The sequence below is a fragment of the Aotus nancymaae genome, unplaced genomic scaffold (assembly GCF_030222135.1).
Source record: "Aotus nancymaae isolate 86718 unplaced genomic scaffold, 86718_ANA_hifiasm-v0.15.2.pri h1tg000099l, whole genome shotgun sequence".
Taxonomy (NCBI): domain Eukaryota; kingdom Metazoa; phylum Chordata; class Mammalia; order Primates; family Aotidae; genus Aotus; species Aotus nancymaae.
This window is the reverse complement of record NW_026988514.1, coordinates 8,203,840-8,223,359: the sequence shown is the minus strand read 5'-3', so window position 1 is coordinate 8,223,359 and position 19,520 is coordinate 8,203,840. Positions and strand designations below refer to the sequence as shown.

The 19,520-nt window shown below is 51.1% G+C and overlaps 1 protein-coding gene across 4 annotated transcripts in view; it reads left to right on the top strand.

Annotated features, from left to right (window-relative positions):
• Positions 1-14,796, top strand: part of WDFY4 (WDFY family member 4) — a 297,793-nt gene extending 282,997 nt beyond the window's left edge. For 2 of the 4 annotated variants that reach the window (XM_021672242.2, XM_021672241.2), the window contains 7 exons: positions 1,425-1,609; positions 2,480-2,638; positions 6,834-7,013; positions 8,768-8,950; positions 10,317-10,401; positions 13,309-13,420; positions 14,450-14,796. In XM_021672242.2, coding sequence (XP_021527917.2) covers positions 1,425-1,609; positions 2,480-2,638; positions 6,834-7,013; positions 8,768-8,950; positions 10,317-10,401; positions 13,309-13,420; positions 14,450-14,516 — 971 coding nt within the window. In that variant the 3' untranslated portion in view covers positions 14,517-14,796. Of the gene's footprint in view, positions 1-1,424; positions 1,610-2,479; positions 2,639-6,833; positions 7,014-7,348; positions 8,951-10,316; positions 10,402-13,308; positions 13,421-14,449 lie in introns of those variants that run through there. The other 2 variants (XM_021672243.2, XM_021672244.2) reach the window with 2 other exon arrangements.
• Positions 14,797-19,520: the final 4,724 nt, after the last annotated feature.

The window sequence follows — 19,520 nt, the reverse complement described above, 5'->3', positions numbered from 1 at the left end:
AGCTCAGTGAGATGGGCCACCTTCATGCCCAGCACATAGTGGTGATTATTCGTCCATCTCTTCTGACCAAAGTTCAGTGGCTTCCTCGTCTGCTGCCAAGGCTCAGAGAGGCTCTGTAGAAGCAGGAGTTGACTGAGGTGGGGTAGTCCCACACAGCCCAGGAGGGAGGATCGCCCAGATGGAAGCAAAAGAGAGGGTGAGGCTGGGTTCCTAAGGCCATGTATGTATGAAGTCGGGTGCCTGTGCCATCTAAGGACATGCACTGCCTTGGGGAAATCCCACTACATTGAACAACATGCAGGACCCAAGAAGTATAAGGGTAGGTTTACAGGGGTTTTAGTGGTGTCCTTTTTTATCCTTGAAGTCCAAGTACAGTGTCTTTGGCACACTCCACCCTGGTAGATAAGGTGCCTGCTGCTCTTGGCTCTGGGGACCATGCCTCCATTTGCCCCAGGACTGGGGATCTGCTGCCGGATTGAAGTCTCTGGGCAGTCAGGCACAGCCCTTGCCTTCACAGAGAAGGGCACACAGTGCAAACCACATCAACAGTAACAAGGGAGCGCAAATCTCCCATGAGGGCTCCAGGAGACTGATGCAGACCTTATCCGCCACGGGTCCTGGAGGGCCTTCCTAAGGCTTAGTTTCCCCATGTGTAAGATGCGGAAGACAATGGCCCTACCCTCAGGCTTGCCATGAAGTGGTGTCTGTCACACAGGCAGGCACATGCGCTGGGCCTTGCTTTAAGTGGCCTGGCTTCACTCTCTCCTTTTCCTCTGAGCAGCCCCAGAGGGTAAGGGCCATCCATGCCTCAGTCCCTTCCCTACAGGAAGAGACATCCCACAGTCTTATCCTGGAGCCTCTCCCAAATCCTGCACCCTCTCTTCCTCCTGGGTGGTAGAGTCAGGAAGAGGGTAGTTTTCCCACTTCACCCAGCACAGGGCAAGGAAACGGGTGGCCCCCACCAGGAAGTAGGAAAGGCCCCTACGTGGTGGGTGTGATGTGCACGATCTCGGAAACTAGGCCGGCCTCAGTGTTTTGAGCTGACAAGCTGCACCAAGCTCTGTGCCAGCGGACACACATTGAAAGGGGCATGGTTGTCTCTACTCCGTGGGAAGAGCCTGGGGTCTGAAGAGATGGAATGACTTGACTAGGATAACCGGGCTTAGAATGAGGTCTGGACAGCTCCAAATCCCGTACTCTGAGCCATATTCCAGCTGGGGTGCAGGGTGGCTCCTGGAGTGGAGCTGAGGAAGGATGGGAAGTGTGTCTGCCTGTCACGTCTGCCTGGAGCCTGGCTGTAGTGGGTGCTGTCCGTCTATGCATAAGTTTGAGTCCAGTGTGTCTGCCTGTCATGCCTGCCGGGGCCCAGCTGTAGTGGGTGCTGTCCTTCCATGCATGAGTTCGCCATACTAACTGGGGAGTAGATATGTACCTCTTTTCTCTAGGCTCAGAGTCCCCCAAAGGGGCCATTGGCCACATTGTCTCTACTGAGAAGACCATTCTGGCTGTAGAGAGGAACAAAGTGCTGCTGCCTCCTCTCTGGAACAGGACCTTCAGCTGGGGTTTTGATGACTTTAGCTGCTGCCTGGGGAGCTACGGCTCCGACAAGGTGAGCCAACTGTGGGGAGCAGGGGCGGCCTCAGGACTTTGGCCTTCCTCCAGCTGGAGGCAGAGATGGTCCTGAGATCAGCGAATCCAAACAACCTCGCCCACTTTTCCTGCAAGACATGCTGCCAGCCTGGGAGGGAGGGGACTTGTGACCGTGCAAAGGCCCTCATTAGGCCAGGCTTCAAACCCACCTTCCAAAGAGCTGAGCTTACAAGTTGGCAGTGCACACTGTCACCTCCAGAGCAGAGGCTAGCTGGACACGTGACTACATGAGTTCACCTACACTGGCATTGAGTGTGGGATGGAAGTCCTGGGGGCTCCTCTGGTTCCAGTCATGATTTAGACTCAAAGAACACATGCTGAGCACTCATGGGGCCTGCAGGAGCAAGCTGTTTTCCTACTGGTCCTCCCAGCCCCAGTATAGGCCACGTAGTCACCTCCTCCTTTTTGATGTGGCCCCTGCCCTCCTTCCCAGGCCCCATTCCTACTCTAGCTCCCTCCCCTAATCCCATCACTTCCAGTGAATTATTGACCCTCTCAGCTCCCCAGGCCCCTCCTTGGCCTTGCCCCACCAACTTCTTGAGGCAGCCATGGAACTCAGCCCCATGTCCTCCCTCCTGACCCCCAAACTGAGCCACCCCCTGCTGGTGCTCGTGGGGTCTTCCCAGCATCCCTCACTTGTCTCTTCCTATCTGCTAGAGGAGAAGCTTCTGCTTGAGGACCTGGGATGGTCTGGATTTTGTCATCAGGGCCTGACTCCTGAACACGTGGCATGTCCCCAGTTCCCAAGGCACCCAGACTAGCCCACATCCCCCTGTGACTCTATCCTTGGCTCCTGTACCTGCTGTCTCATCCCCCTTATCTCCCACAGATCCTGATGACATTCGAGAACCTGGCTGCCTGGGGGCGCTGTCTGTGTGCTGTGTGCCCGTCCCCAACAACAATTGTCACCTCTGGGACCAGCACCGTGGTGTGTGTGTGGGAGCTCAGCATGACCAAAGGCCGCCCAAGGGGCTTGCGCCTCCAGCAGGTATGCAGCTCAGGCAGGTGCGGTCCTCAGATGGGGACCACACCTCTGGCCAGCATGGCACCTGGGCAGGTATGGTGCCAGAATATACCCTAACTCTGCTCACTGAGGGCCCTGCCACCCTCAGAAGCCAGGAATGAGTGAAGTGAGGTGCAGAGGGCAGCCCACAGCTCAGTGTCATTCAGGGGTATCCTTTTATTCCCATGGTAGATTTGCCAGGTACACAGGGCAGGTGCCTTCACAGAGGCCCACACCTTAGCAAGAGATGCCAGGCCACACACAGCCACTTCATGGACACGAGGTCTGGTGAAATCAGTTTCCTTACACCAGATAGTATTTTGGGGGCATTTTGCCACAAGTTGGTCTTTATGCCAAGCATTTTTACATGGATTGCCTCATTTTAGCTTATTGACAGCCCTGTAACATAGGTGCCATGATCACCCCTACTTTATTGGTAAAGGAAAAACGAGATGCAAAGAAGTTTAAGTGGCATACCCAAGGTCAAATGAATGACTTTCAGAAGGAAGTGGTTGAGGTGGGGGGAGGAGCCCTGACCCAGGAGGCGAAAGACATGCATGCACCACCAGCCATCATAGGGAATGCTAGCCACAGTGGCACTTCACGTTTGCTTCACATTCCAAATGCTCCAAGGCCATTCTGTGTGCTAATTTTTTCCCATGAAGAGGGAGCTATTATTCCCACTTTCAGACAAGAAAACTCAGGCTCAGAACAGCTTGCATCTGAATCTAGGTTTGTCTAACTCTAAACCCCATGTACTCTCCCTGCATACTCTGGAACTCGCCCTGGAATATCACTAGGGGACACTTCCAACTCTAAAATACAATTCAATTCTGTGTCTGTTTTTACTTAGCCACAGAGCCCTAAAGTAACAGAAACAAAAATAAGCTGTACAAAATCACCACTGACCAAATTTACTAAAGCGAGCGTGTTTCACTGGAACCAATCCTGCATTTCTCTGGATAACTTTCAAGCCACTTCTGTCTCCCTAGAGTTTGTCCTTGTCTCCTGGTGCCACTCAGGGCATGGAGGGTGAGGTGAAGGAACAGATAGGGCAGTGCAAGAGGGGTTGATGCATCTGCAGGGGCAGTGCACCCATGGAGAGGCAGCGGTACAGGCGACAGACAGGTGACCTTCATCAACTGCTGTTGTCAGTGGGATGGGTGTGATTCTCGGTCTCAGTGAAGGGATTGGAAATGAAAGACTGGGGTGCTCTTCCCCTGGTATTCCCAGTGCCCATTTACAGCTTGCCCTGGGGACTGCACACAGTTCCACCTGACCCTGGGGCTGGCCTTGGGGTACTGGTGAAGTAATTTTTCTACCACCCTCCAAGCTCCCATTTAACAGTGAAAATGCATGGAAACACCCTTGTATCGACCCCATAAAAACATAATTTATCATTCTCTCCTACTTCCAAATCAACAGGAAAAGATATGGGACTCCCACATGCTCTTATTTTCTAAAAATAAAACACTTCATCACTTACTTGTAAAGGCCAATGTGGCCTTGCGGGTTCCCCAAACCCATGGCTGCCCAGTGAAGGAGTCCACCCCTTACCTGTGGACAGGAAAGTCATCACTGCAGAGCATCATAGGCAGTTCAAAAATTATTTTGTTTTTAAAGATAGTGCAACATTAAAGAGAAATTTTAAATCCACTTCAAAGACAAACTATTCTTTACGATCCCTATATAAGTTTTCATTTTTGCACGCTCTTATCCAAGACATACATATTTATATCTTTCTGATCATTGTGTAGATCTTTTTATTCTACTTTCACCCAGCTTATCCAATTGTTTCCATTTTTCTACAGTCTCTATAATTTCCATTTCAGTCATTCCATATCATTCCATTTCCGTAAAATTACATTTTGATTATTTTGTCATATCAATGCACTAGAGTTTAATAAACCATTTCTTCTAAAACTAGACAATTAAGTTGTTTCCGAGTTTTAACTATTTTAAACAGTGCTACAGAAAACATCTAGGTTGCTGTTCGCTTCTGATTGTTTTCTTATGATAAATTTTGAGGAGGAGAATTATGAGCAGTGACATGGTGCTTTTCAAATTAGTTCTGACTTTACTACCACCAGCAATCAAGAGCACCCATCTCATGGCAATGTAACCTGCATGAGGAATTATTTTCAGGGGTTTTCTTTTTGCTGTCATTTTTTTGCTGCTGTAGTTAGGTATAAGGTAATATAATGAAGTTATTTTAATTGGCCTTTCAGAGAAGTAGTATTCTGAGAAAACAAAGCCCCCCTTGAGCACACATTTGAAGCTGCTATCTCCTTTCTTGATTTCTCTGGCTCTTGCAGATGGTGGGTGCTGGATGCCTAGTGGTGCTGGAGTTTCCAGGCTGGTTGGAAGGCAGCCAGCCTGACCTAAGTGGGCAGTGCCAGGCACACAAGCTGTTTCCTGAGAAGAGCAGGCAGACTCGGTTCCACTCATAAACAACACCTGCAGGTGCTGGGGCTCAGAGCTCCTCTCTTTGCATCCTGAGCCCTGCGCCTGGGTTCCCTTCTCTGTGCTGTTTGGCATTGCTGTGTCCCCTGTGGTCAGAACAGAGTCATCAGACTTATTTCATTCTGGGAAGAGATTCAGAAGGTTCCTGTCAACTCCTCTGCTTTCCCCTGTTCACTTAGGCAGTTTCCATTTTCCTAGGATGACCTAAATCTTCTGTGGATCATACCCAAAAACTTGCCAGCACCATCTGATCAGCATCACATTAGGATCCATGGAGAACAAACGGGAGCCTGTGGCTGAACCTTTCATTGCTCTGACCAGGCAAAGTGACAGCTTTGAAAAACGATGCTTAGCCTCATTGACCCAAATGAGTGTGCGATGGTCTCTGTCCTGAGAGTGGAGGCTTACCACTTGGTGAGCCAGGTCAATTATGCTTCAGCATGCCACCTCTGTGCCCCTCCAGCTGAGTTCAGCAGATGGTAGGCACATGTGAGCACAGAGTACCTCAGATCAGGGCCTCTGGGACCTGTAGCCTCTGCGGTACTGGTGATCGATTCCACACCATTGCCTGCAGCAGTTGGCCAGGGGATACCAGCATGCATGGTGGGTCACTTCAGTCCCTTGGGAAAGTGTCCAAAGAGAACAAGGCCTTCAGCCAGATCTGAACACACAGCCATCCGTGAGTCAGGCCAGGCCCCACACAAGCCAAACCTGGGGGCCAAGACCAAGGAGGTCTAAGGCTCCCAGTGACTATGAATCCAGACCCATCAGACTTGAAAAGATCCATCTTTTTGATGACTATGTGACCTCCCGTTTTCTTCTTCCCAGTTTAGTTCAAGAGTGCACATGCCTCTAAAGTTCCGTTACTGAGATGGCTCTCAAAGTTGAGCACATGTGAGAATCCTCTGAGGGCTTGTGAAAATTCAGGCTTTGGGGTCCCACCCCCAGCGTTTCTGGTTCAGAAGACAGGGTAGAACCCAAGAATTTGAATTCTAACAGGCTACCTGCTGCTACTGAGCCTGCTGGTGTGGGCACCACAGTTTACCAACAGTGCTTTGTGTGTCAACAGTGACATGAACTGGCCAGGTGCAGTGGCTCACACCTGTAATCCCAGCACTTTGGGAGGCCAAGGCAGGTGGATTGCTTGAGGTCAGGAGCTCAAGACCAGCCTGGCTAACTTGGTGAAACTCCCATCTCTGCTAAAAATACAAAACATCACCCAGGCATCATATCAGGTGCCCTGTAATCCCAGTTACTTTGGAGGCTGAGGCAAAATAATCACTTGTACCCGGGAGGCAGAGGTTGCAGTGAGCTGAGATTGTGCCACTGCACTCCAGCCTGAGTGACACAGCAAAACTCCATCTCAAAAACAAACGATTAAAAAATCATGACATGAACTGCTCCCAGATTCAAGACAGATATAGGGTAGCACAAAGCCTCCAGGTGCGGCTAGTCTCTGGTTGGGTTATAAGTAAAAGAATGGTTGATTCTCCCCAGCAGAGCCTCCACCTCTGGAGATGAATGAAATGAAGACGCTAGTCATGGACACACACATGCACACCCTCTCAGCCACACAAACAACAGACTTGGGAATCAATGACTCACTCAGAATCTCTGTTTCCTCATCCAGGGCCCAGCTATAAAAGGGAGAGTGAAGAATCCCTCCAAGTAGCTGGATTGAGGGCCCCTCTCCTAACCTGTGGGTCTCTGCTCCTAGGCCTTGTATGGACACACACAGGCTGTCACATGCCTGGCAGCATCGGTCGCCTTCAGTCTCCTGGTGAGCGGCTCCCAGGACTGCACCTGCATCCTGTGGGACCTGGACCACCTCACCCACGTGACCCGCCTGCCTGCGCATCGGGAGGGCATCTCGGCCATCACAATCAGTGATGTCTCGGTGAGACTCCCATTTCTCATTGTCCATATCTTCACCTTCACAGTAGCATGGGGGACAACACCCAGGAGAAAGCCCAGAGACTCTGGCCACCCCAGAATGCTGGGAAAGCCCCAAGGGTATGGAACAGTCACTGTAGATCTCACATGCAGCGCCGGGTCTAGCTTTGATTTCTGCTTCTTTACTTTCCTCCTTCTGGTGGTGGGGGCAGTGGGAGGTGTCTGCTTTGCTGCAGGCACCAGGGGGCTGCAACAGAAAGACTGGCTTTTAGTGAAGGTTCTGCTGGATGTGGCTGACTCATTTAGCTCCTTACCTGCAAATCGGTGTTGACTTGGCAGGATTTTTGTCTTCACGGCAGTGCAAGCGTCTCTGCCTGTCCTTCCATACATTGGCTAACAAAGACGAGGGAGATCGATTTATCAGCATGAAATTTCTTCCAGACTGAAGCCCTGTCATGGGATATGGGGTTCACTGAGGATACAGAGGTTTCTGCATCTGCTCACAGAAAACCTAAGGGGCCCAGGGCATGAATAAAGTGAGTGGAGGGCTCTAAAGAGGAGTGGGGGGTGATACAGGAGCTTCCTGGTTCCGAATTTTTGCTGAAAGTAGTGCTCCAGGTAGGTTTGAATTCAAAACTGGATTCAATGTTAGGTGAGTAGATAAGTGTGGATGGATGGATGGATGGATGGATCAGTGGATGGATGAGTGGATGGATGGGTAGATGGATGGACAGATAGACAGATGGGTGGATAGATGAGTGGTTGGATGGATAGATGAATGGAGGGATGGATGGATGGATGGATGGATGGATGGATGGATGGATGGATGGATGGATGGATAGATGGCTAGATGGACAGATAAAGGGATGAGTAGTGGATGGAAAGATGGATGAAATGGATGATGGACTGATGGTGGGTGAATGGATGGATGGTTGATGTTTAGAAGAAGGTGTAAAACCCATTAGGAATTGTGTCCCTAGACCCCAGAAAAACCTGGAACCAGGACAAGTTGTCCTGCAGCCAATTGATTTCAGTCCATGCTTGCTGGGTGTGGGGCAGAGAGGTATCAGACATCGTCTCTGGCCTCAGACAGACCATCAGGAAATTCTACAATGGATCCCAGCCCAGGGGGATGTGGGAGTTACTGAGTTCCCTACATCCCTTCTGTGATTAAGGCAAGGCTCAAAGGGATGGCCCCAGGGCCTCAGTGACAATGGCCACTACAGAATAGACAGGACTTGAGGATGCTCACTTAAATGTGAGCATATCAGGAGATACAATGGGGAAATTTCTCTCCAGGGACACTGGCAGAGTTTATGAGCTCCATGCAGTCATTGGACCCTCTGTACCCTGCCCTCCACCAGGTGGCATCCAAAACTTCATGGGCAGGGCTGGCCAACCAGGTGTAAGCTATGTCCAAAGCCAGGGCTTCCCTTCAGGCTGGATCTTCTGTGGCAGCCACGGTGTGGCTGGGGAGTGGGATGTGGGAGGAGCCTGGAGGGTGAGCCAGGTGCCTTCCACCAGGAAAGAAGTATCCAAGCACAAGACTGCAGTATGAAAAAAAACAAGAATTTACAACTGTGTGAAAACATACCAGATCTGTGAGTCAGCTAGAAAAGAAGAGGTGCCTTAGGAAACCTTGGGGGACTTCAGAGCATGGCAGATTGAGGGCACTTGGGTGTACCAACTGGGTAGCTGAGCACGTGGCTGATGGGCAAGTGACTCCAGCTTAGAATGATGGCAGCTCTCACTGCACAGGGCACCATTGTATCCTGTGCGGGAGCACACTTGTCCCTGTGGAATGTCAACGGACAGCCCCTGGCCAGCATCACCACAGCCTGGGGCCCAGAAGGAGCCATAACCTGCTGCTGCCTGATGGAGGGCCCAGCATGGGACACAAGTCAGATCATCATCACCGGGAGTCAAGACGGCATGGTCCGGGTAGGTGTGTCTTGGGCAGAATGAGGACATGGCACAAGAAATGTGTTCATCTCCATTCTTCTCACTTCCTCCAGGGGGCCAACCCTGTAGGTTGCATTTGAGACCATTTCAGAACAGGTATCTACAGCAAATAAAGGGAAAGGCAAGGCTCTTCCCAGGAAAAAAGTAAATAAATAAAATTATATATATATATATATATATATATATATATATATATATATATAGTATTACACACACACACAGAGACACACACTGTTACAACATATAAATGCTGAAAGGTTAAATGCAAAAGATAATATCTCAATGCTAAAAGTAGATAATTTGTGTCATCCGCTCAACCCAAACTTACCCACCCATCCACTAATGTATCTACCCACCTACCCATTTATCTCTCCACTTATCTACCCATCCATCTGCCCATCCATTTCTCTATCCACCCATTCACTCATCCATCCATCTATCCATCCATGTATCCATCCATCCATCCATCCATCCATCCATCAAGCATCCATCCATCAAGCATCCATCCATCCATCCATCCATCCATCAAGCATCCATCCACGCAAGCTGAGGAGGTACCCAGGCAGTCCCCTCACAGGGCCTCATCTATGGCCTCTGCAGAAAGCAGGCCATCCTGGGCTTGCCTGGGCTAGGTGGGATGTGATCCACACCAGCAGGCCAGCCGAAGGACCTTGGGGTGGCCGAGCTGCAGGTGTATTTCTCTCCTGGGCCTGCCCAAAGCATGACTGGGGGTCTTCTGTGCACCCAGCACTCATCCATTCATTGTGGTCACTGAGCTCTTGTACTGGCCCAGTGCTGTGCTGGGCCTGGGATGAGCTCACAAAAGCATTTGAGAGGAGGCTGATCCTTGCCCTTGGGTGACATAAAGTCCAGACCCAGTGTGCGAGAAGTCATTTTGAGTGAGTCAGCCTCAGGGCTCTCACAAGCAAGCTTAGGACCAAGGGCCAGACACAAGATGGGGGTTCCCAGCCACCCAGGGGTGAGGGAGGACTCTAGAGGTGGTGGCATTATGGGCAGGAGGGCATCGGCTGAGTAAAATGGGAATAAACTGGTTGCAGAGTCAAATCCCTGCAAGCGAAGGGCTGTGGGGAGATGAGAGGCACTTAGGGACATGGGTGGGGTAAACTCACTCAAGCTGCAACTGTGATTGGCCAAACCTCTGCATGAGAAAGCTGAAGGCTAAACAACCTTTTACCTGATAATACACTGACATCAGAAGTGAAAGGGGGGCCATGTCTTCATCCCTTCCCTAAGGGCCCTTAGGTGTGGGGAAATGGACTAGACCACTCTGAGCTTGCAGACAGGATCATTTCCCCAGGCCATGACATTTGCTCTTTTGGGACAGGTTTGGAGGACTGAGGATGTGAAGATGTCTGTTCCTGGACGGCCAACAAGAGAGGAGCCCTTGACACAGCCTTCAAGTCCAAGAGGTACTGGCCCTGCTGGGGATGTGGCTGCCCTGGTTTTACCCTGCCCTCCTCACCTCCCCTCTCTCCACCTCAGCCCAAGGGCTGCAGCTCCTCCCAGGCCTGCAGAGCCTATGGAGGCACAGAAAGGTTCAGTAAGTTGCTCGAAGTCACTCAGGAAGCAGACTATCCTCACATCTGCTGCCATCACAGCCACAACTGCCTCAACCATAGACACTGCCATGTAACCACCACCACCAACTCCTCCATAATGAACACAGGTGCAAACCTCCCCATCAAAGCTGTCACTGCATCACATCACCACAGCTGTCCAGTCCCTACCCCCATCATCACCTCCTCCAGTAAAGCCAAACTCCTCTCTCGGCTCAGTCTTCAGAAAAGATTATGGCCAGAATGGGAGCATCTTTACTGGAACCCACAATCTAACATGTTTTCATGAAGTGAGAATCCTATCATCCTGAGCGCTTCCGGTAGCTCCCTGTTTGCTCTACATCCCAGAACCTGTGATCATCCACAGGAAAGAATGTCCCAGATTTCTGAGGGCTGCCTTCTGAAAAGAGTAGACATTTGCAATTAGTTCCTTCTAAAATACAGTCCACACCTCTTTGATTCATTTAGTCACCCATTTGTGGATTCTTTTTCATGCAAGCACACACAAACATTTGCTCAGCCCCTACTGTGTCCTAGGCTGTATATTAGAGGTCCCTTCCTTCAAGATAACAATACCCAGGGACCCTTGTCGACAATCTGAGCTGAGCCAGGGCAGTAACATCACAAAGATCAAGGAACTGCATCAGTTTACAGTTCCTGTTTCTCTAGGGTTCTTAGAGACTACCACAGCAGTCAGCCTAGCTCATTGTGAAAGGAGAGAAGTGTGTGCATTCTAAGGAACCCAGCACATCTTTGGAAAGCAGAGGCTAGACTCCCTCCCATATCTGCTCCCAATTGAAAAGGCTTTTATTCCCCAGCTTGCTTATGAAGCAATTTTCTGGTATACCTGCATGAGACTGCACATCATTTTCATTTGGGACTCAAATGCCCACTTTTGAAGCTATTGGGGCCCAGTAAGCTAAAGGCATTATTAGCTAAGCCCCTGGCTGATAAATGGATGTCTGAGAAAGAAGGCTGGATGGATGGGTGGGTGGGTAGATGGATGGATGGACGGATGGATGAATGGATGGATAGATGGATGATGGATGGATGGATGGACAGATGAATGAAAGTCACCTCAGAGCCCTTCAGTTGGTTCTGACAGTGCCTGTGGATTCACAGGTTCCTATCCAGCATCAGTGGTTGTGGTGAGGTTGCACTCATTGGTCATGGGATCTAGTGAATGACAAGCAGGGTAAAAAGCAGGAAACAAGGTTCTAGACCCAACTCTGTCACAGCAGCTTCTCTGGTCTTCTGTCAAATGGAGGTACTTCCCGTACATCCTAACTAGTAGAGTACTGAGGACAGAACAATAGTAGCCACAGACAAGAATCTACACCAAATGCAGGTCATTATTGTCATTTTTGCAGACTTTTGAGATATTTTTCTCTGTAGACACAGCAGCTGATGGCCTTAGGAAACTCACATAAGGGGTCTTAGACTGACAGGGAGCCCCAGATCGACATCCTTCCTCTGTGTCTGTTCTGACCCAGAGTCACTGCCACCCCATTGGATTGAGTGCCAAGACTGTGATTATAGTTCAAGGGAAGATGAACATGAAATGACAGGATGACACAGACATATTCAAATTATCATGTTGGGCTGCAGTTTAGAGTTAACAAATCTAAAATATGAGCAGATTTACAAGCCCAAACTGCTGGAGGTCTTTAATAAAAAAGCATGTTGTTCTTATATTGCTCAAAACTGTTTTGTCCGAAAGGGACCTGTATTGGGCATGACACGTGGATATTTGCACATGTGTCCTCTTGGCGTGTATATTACTGCATCCCTCAAATGTCTTAAGGGGCAAGAAAGGAGATCTTTGAAGATATTAAGGATACTACGTTTGTGGGCAGATGTAATCTAATTCTGCTTGGAATTCATTTATTTGCCATTTGCAGCAAGGCCCAACCCAGGTGAGCACAATTTATTTCAGGCATTGCCTCAAAGATTTGGACTTAATCAGGCACAGAAAAAGTGCTCGGGAGAAGCTTGTTGTTTAGACTGATACACAAGTGTACAAATGCCTGGTGTGTTTTGAGGCAGTTTCTCCCACCTGGACCCCTCAAGCATTTCCTGGTGCATGGCCTGTCTGCACACATGCGTGATCACCTCAGGACAGCGGGAGCTGTACCATCTCTCCTGCCCTGAGTCCAAGGAAGTAGCCTCACAGGGACGTACCCAGCTGGCGTCTCTCCATTTCACCCTTCACGTTGAAGGAATCACTGTCTGTTCCCAAATGCAGTCATTAAAATGAGTGAAGTAACAATCATTGAGTTATATTTTTTGAAAAAACATTCTCAGCATTTAATTATTGGTTGTGGCGTGAGAGGATTAAGATAAGTTGATAATGCCGACTTTATGTAATTTATTTTTACTAGGCAATTATGGGCTGCATTACATCCTGGCAGCAAGGTATTGTGGGGCATCTTATTAAGCATAAAGCCAGTAAACACTGATGAACAATTTTGCTGAACTAGGCATGCAATTTAGAAAGCAATAATACACAAATCCAATTTGGTACACAATGGATACCGCGGCACGTCAGCACATGTAACTATCACCGCCTGCAAATTAAATTGGGACGGCCCTTTTTGCAACAGCACAGGCCAAGATTAAATATATTTCCCCCCTCAATTTAACAAGTTGCTGACCACAAATATAAATATGTGTGTATATGTTTGCGGCCCTGTGTGCAGATGCACGCTGTGTGCGAAGCCGATCTGGTGTTCTAACTCTTCTCTCACATGCTCCTCACAGGCCACAAGTGGGAGAAGAACCTGGCCCTGAGTCGAGAGCTGGATGTCAGCCTTGCTTTGACAGGGAAGCCCAGCAAGACCAGCCCCGCGGTGACGGCTCTGGCTGTGTCCAGGTAAGCGCGGCCTTGTTTCTCTGGGTCTCCAGCAGAGGGCACTGCGGCCACCTCTAGGAAAGTCCCAGTGGCTCTGAGTCCAGGCCACCTGGCCAAGGAGGCCACCTCCCTCCAGGACAGGTCCCCACCAAGCACAGGATGCAGCCCACGTGGCCGTGTAGAGCCCCAGGAAATGTTTTGGGGTTTTGTATTATTTGTTTTGTTTTTAACTCACACATGCCCTTGATCTCTTGCTCTTGAATGTCCATCCATTCATAAAGAAATCCAAGAGGTATAAGTATATTGTTTTGTAATTTAATCCTAAAGAGAGCCTTTTCCCCTGAGTTCCACTGCCAGCTGTAACATGTGGTGTGATGATTACCCTTCATTAACAGAAAGTGCCTTATGAGGGCTCTTAGCCGCTGTAGCATTGCCAAGCGTCAGTCTCGACATTCTGTACCCGTTATTTGACTCACAGTAACCCATGGAGGTGGTTACTGCCATTAACCTCCTTGTACACACCAGGAGGTGCAGCCACAGGGCCGCTGACCTTGCAGAGCTGGCTCTCGTTCCTCCCTCACCGGCGTGGCGTGGGCTGTTCCCGCGTCCTACACAGTGTTTTAGATGCTGGGTGGGGTGGAATGGGGTGAGATGGGCATGGTGGTAGGGAAGGTCAGGCCAGAGCCACACTTTTTTGCTGGAGAACTTGCCATTTGTTCTGCCCTGGTCCTGGCTATATCTCTGGAGGGACAGGAGGCTCACCTGGAGGTGCTGGAGAGAGGCAGGGCCTTGTCCTGCGCTCTGGGACCTGAGCTTCCCCACGGTGCTGTGGGAGCCACCACCCTCACAGCTCAAACTCATTCCCCCACCCCAAAGTGGAAACTTCCATTCCTCCCACTGCCTCCCCTGCCTCAGGGGAGATGAGGCCGGGGCCAGCTCCACTGGGTCCCGGACTGAGCCCCAGAGTTGCAATGTCCTGTGTGCGGACTGGGACAAGTGGTACTGACAGGCTGGCCTCTAATGTCCTTGTCTTTTCTTTCTCGTCCCAAGAAATCAGACCAAACTCCTGGTCGGCGATGAGAAAGGGAGAATATTCTGCTGGTCTGCAGATGGGTAGGAAGAGAGAGGCAGAGGCTCTGGCACAGTAGTGCCAGGCTGAGGGTGGCAGAGGTGACTGGGGCCTGAGATCTGCCTACAAAGGAAACCCCCAGGGCCTCCCTCCCCACAGCTCTCAAGGACCAGCCTCCGGTAATCATAGCTCTGCACCTCAACCCTCTCCATGGCCCATGGGACTTCTATGAAAAGTATGAGTGCACACACTCAGAGGGCTGAGCAACACTCTGGAAACTGACTTGGTGATGCCCAGCTGCACATGAAGTTACACATGACTCACCTTACTAAGGGCTATTGCACTGAAAAAAATGGTGGAGTTGCTTGCTGGAAATTATTGTATTGTCTTTATTTTATTAAAGCAATTATATTCTAAATGCAGAAGGGCTCTTGAGTTTTAAATCGCCACTCTATCTCACTTAAATGCTGCCTGTCTCCGTATTTGTGTTTCTGTCCTGGGAAAGGCAGGAAGTCTACAGGGAAGCACATCCACCTGCACAGCCTCACCCAGCCCCTCCCCACCTTCCATCTTAGACACTGGCTCTTCCCCGTCTTGCCCAGAGTGTAGGGGCCTGGGGAGTGAGGGGCCACTGGGAAGAAGGTCCAGCCTCTGTGGCTGAGCTGCAGGACATGGCTGTGGGTGCTGCCCACGGCAGGCTCAGGCAGGTTGGCCTGGAGTGATACACCCCCCTGGGCATGCCTGCCCCATCTCCACAGCCTGCAACAGGGGTTCCAGCCAGCTCCTGGCTCAGCAGTCTCTTCCAAGGGCCCCAGTCCACACTCTGCTTTTGAGCTGCAGTTCTTCCTGGAGAAATCTACACTGCTGTGTGACTTGTCTTCCACCTGAAAACATATGGCAGGTGGGGTCATTAACTCATGCCCCACTGAGGAATTCCAGTACCTTCTTGTGCCTGGGTCATTCTGGGATTGATTGTTGGACATCAGAGGTATCACCCTCACTCTAATGTCTCCTCCTTACCCCAAAGTTTGCAGAGCTCCTCAAATGGAAATCCACTTGCCTCTCTAATAAAGTCAAGCTCAAGTGGACACATAGAGACTTGGGGAGGCTAAGCTTGTTAGCTTCAACTCTCTTTCAGAGATCTCCCTTCTGGGGCCAGGTGGGGATCCTGATCTTCCCCATGTCTCCAAACCCTACAAAGGCCCTGAAGGGGGTCCTCACCTAATTTAGCCCAGGCCTAGGGAAAGCAGAAACATGCAGTTTGTGTCTTATGCCCCATGGGCCACCTGGCCTTCAGGGGGCAACATATTTATTAAAAGATAAAAATATTAAGAAAGTAGAACTGATATGCAGCCATATCAAAAATGGTGAAGGATGGTTAGGATACCCTGATTCCTCTATAAACTCTGAGGCTTTGCAAAGGAGAAGATGGAGGAGACCCCTCTCAGGTCTGGAGCACCCTTCCCCGGGATGAGAAGCGCTTGTGTCTGACCCCAGGGCCAAGGATCACACCACCTCCTGCACTGTCTGCACATGCTATTAGCAGACAGCCCATTTGCAATCCCCTGGCTGGTCTGGGACTGCACTGAAGGACCATAAATTTAAGAGCAGAGAGCAACACTCCCCAGGAAGGCCAAGAGGCAGGGTCATAAATATCAAGGCTGAGCCTGCTGGCATTTTTCAAAATACATCACAGCATTATCCAGGGCTGACAAGGTCTGCTGGCCAAAAAGCTGTCTTCAATTCCTTCATTTACGTGTTTTTGCCTCTTGTTCGCCTCAAATCACGGAGAAAATGAGGAGACAGTGTTGGGTCTTACTGCTGGGGTCCTGGCAATGTGGTGTCTGTGCAAGCAAATGTGACTTGAGGTGAAAGGGCTAAAATGGACATCTCAGTTCCTAGGGAAGGCAGAGGGGACTGTGCTATATCAGTTGGCTGGGGCTGCCATAACAGTATTAAACAGAAATTCATTTATTCACCGTTCTGGAGGCTGGAAGTCCACGATCAAGGTGCCACAGGGTTGGTTTCTTTTGAGGTGTTTCTCTTGGTTTGCAGATGACCACCTTCTCCTTGTGTCCTCATCTCCTCTGTCCTCTGTGCACGTCATATGGGATTAGGGCCCACCCATATGACCCCAGTTCAACTCTCTCCAAGTATAGTCACGTTCGGAAGTACTAGGGGCTAGGATGTCAATATAGAACCCCTCTGGCATTGGCTGAGGGAGGTGGCCCTGGAGCCAGGCCTGGAACCTGCAGAGACAGAGGGACGGGCTGCAGGAAGACCAGGCTGCATTGGCAAAGGTGCAGGGTGAGTCGGGCTGGGGGTGGGAAGAAGAATGGGCAAGAGCATAGGGATGAGGTTGAGAGGTGGAGGGGCTGCTGCTCCTAGCTGTGGGGTAGACGCTGGTTACTGGACGGAGTGAGGGCAAGTGTGGCTGGCAGAGGTGGGTCACCCACCCACAGTGCTGCATTCACCATGCCAGCTCCCAGAAGGTGCCCCACGAGAGTCGGTTGAGTAAACGGACGTGTAGATGAATGAATGAGCCTTGGTGGCAGGCAGTCAGAACGGGGTGGTCCTGAGATGACAGGGTAGAGCAGCAGCGCCTTCATGGAGAGGGTGAAGCAAAATGGAGTGAAGAGGTGGGAAGAATGAGAGGAAACTGTAAGTCTCGTGCCCTGGGCCTGGGACATGACAGGCCGTTGTCAGAAGCTGGAAGCCTTAGAGGCATCCGTGAAGCAGGGACAAGCTGTGGGTAAGCATGCCCCACAGAGAAGATGGGGAGGCTGAGGGAATAGGCTCCGTGCCAGGCTGCTCTGGTGGGGTCCTCCAGGATTAGCTCAAATTGCCAGGAGGAGGGAAGCTGCTCTGCACAGATGCCTGGGAGGTAGCACACGCACCCTTGGGCCCTCACAGGCGTGGCCCTGCTGTAGGCTCCTGAGGTGTTAGAAGCAGAGTTTGCTGTCAGAGGTGAGAGCAGGGGGCCGATCAAGCCAGGACAGGGTTGCAGAGGAAAGCGCCAGGTGCAACTGAGGGCCAGGGTCCAAAGCTCTAAACAACTCCAATGACAGGAGGCCCCTGCTGGCCTGAGTGGCCTACGGCATCTGGCCAGCAGGGCTGGGGCCTCTAACAGTTGTCAGTGGTTGGGGGAGCCCAGAGATGAGGCCTGGGGTACAGGAAGAGGAGAGAGCAGGCTCAGTGCCCAGGGCCATAGCAGAGGTAGCTGGGGCAGAAGCCAGGGGCACAGCCTGCCTGGAGCCCAGGACCATGCCGGTGCCAGCCTCACTAGCACACCAGGTCCGATGGAGACCGGGAGTCCTGTCTCAGTGCCACATGGTAGCCAGAGGCTGAGACAGGAGGACACGCTTTCACAGTGCGTGGGTAAGAAGGAGGCCAGGCTGCCTGAGTGGCTGGCCCAGCTCCACACGTCCTGCCAGCCTTGGCTGCAGGTTCTGTATCTGTGAAATGGCATCCTGGTGTCTACCTCAGGGCTCCTCGGGTGAGTAACATCCTATCTTCTTATTTTATAATAAAATAAAAGAACAGGGGATGAGGCAAACAACAGACTGCCTATTCTGCCATGACACAAGCTCTTGGCTGCTTCACTCACCAGTCTTGTCCTTGCTCAGCCAGTCCCTGTGCCAGGGCACTGGGGACAGAGGAACCCTGAGCCTGGGCTGCTGAGAGGCACAGAGAACACGGGACAGCAGGTGCTAGACATCAGGCAGGCCCGGTGCCCCGGGCTAACCAGGCTGGAGCAGGGCAGGCATGCTTCAATTGTGCTGCTTCAGAAACATCTGGTAAAAGAAGTCTAGCTCCCAGGCTCCCCTGGGCCCACAGACTGTGTGCCCGCCCATGGGGAACAGGAGCCACGGGCTGCACGTGTCACCCTCTCCCAGGCAGCACAGGTCCCAGAATCCCCACTCTGTTAGAAGGAACTCTAGCTCTGACAGCAGCAGGCTGAGGTGAGGATGGAGGCAGGTGTCGCTACCCACTCTGTGCTCTCAGGACAGATGGCCTGTGAGGGGCTTCCCCAGCCTCTGGGGTCAGAGACCCCCATATCCCACTCACTTTTCACATCTGAGCTCAACTCCTAGACCGCAGCCATGCCCTGCTCTCCCCAGCAGAATTTCCCTCACGGAACACCACCTCGGGCCTCTCTGTGTTTTCCACGTCCTCTAAGAGGCCAGGGAAGGGCAATGCAGGGCGATTGATGGACATCCTTCCCACTGCAGGCACCAGGAAAGCCGGGCTCTCTGGCACCACTGTGCTTGCCTGAGACCAGCATCTGGGCATGCTGGAGTCCCTCTGGGAGGCGAGTTCACTCACAAGTGGGGCCATACACTCAAGCTGTGCCCATCTCTCCACCTAGACAGGCCTGGCCAGATTGGGACATACTTATGATAACAAAGTAGTCGTTCCTCCTCGGAAATTCAACTTTTCCTAGATGTCTTGCATTTTGTTTTCTAAGTCTGGCCATCCTGCTCCCTGGACCTCTTAGAGACAGGAAAGATGGTGCCTTGCTGGCAGGCCTGGCAGACCCCATAAGTACTCAGTGTGTGACCCATGAATTGCTTGTATTCAGTGAACTGAAATTCAACAGCAGAAGCTCTCAGAGGGACCATGTGGGGCTCTCTGTGCCACTGATCAGGTTTCCAGGGCCTTCTGTGTCCCTCCATGTAGACCCCATGGGAACCGCAGCTCCCTACCCCACACTGGCCTTCTTCCATTCCTTTGAGCTCAGGGATCCTGAGAGGGAAGTTCAGTCCCCTGGAAGCCCCTGTGACAGCAACTTCCTCCCCCAGGCTCAGCCAGCAGCTGAGAGCCGTGTCCTTAGAACCCAGTCATGGGCCTGCAGAGAACTCAAAGATTGGATTCAACCACATTAAAATGCAGCCAAGCAGGGCACATTTAGCGAGGAATAGGCTCTTCATATGAAAATCCTGATGAAATTTGTTTAGCATAAAATCAAATCTCTCTAAGCTAAAATCAGTTTTGCTTTAGTCAGTTCTTGGATACACATCCACATCCCATACCCGGATCTGTGTGTGTGTG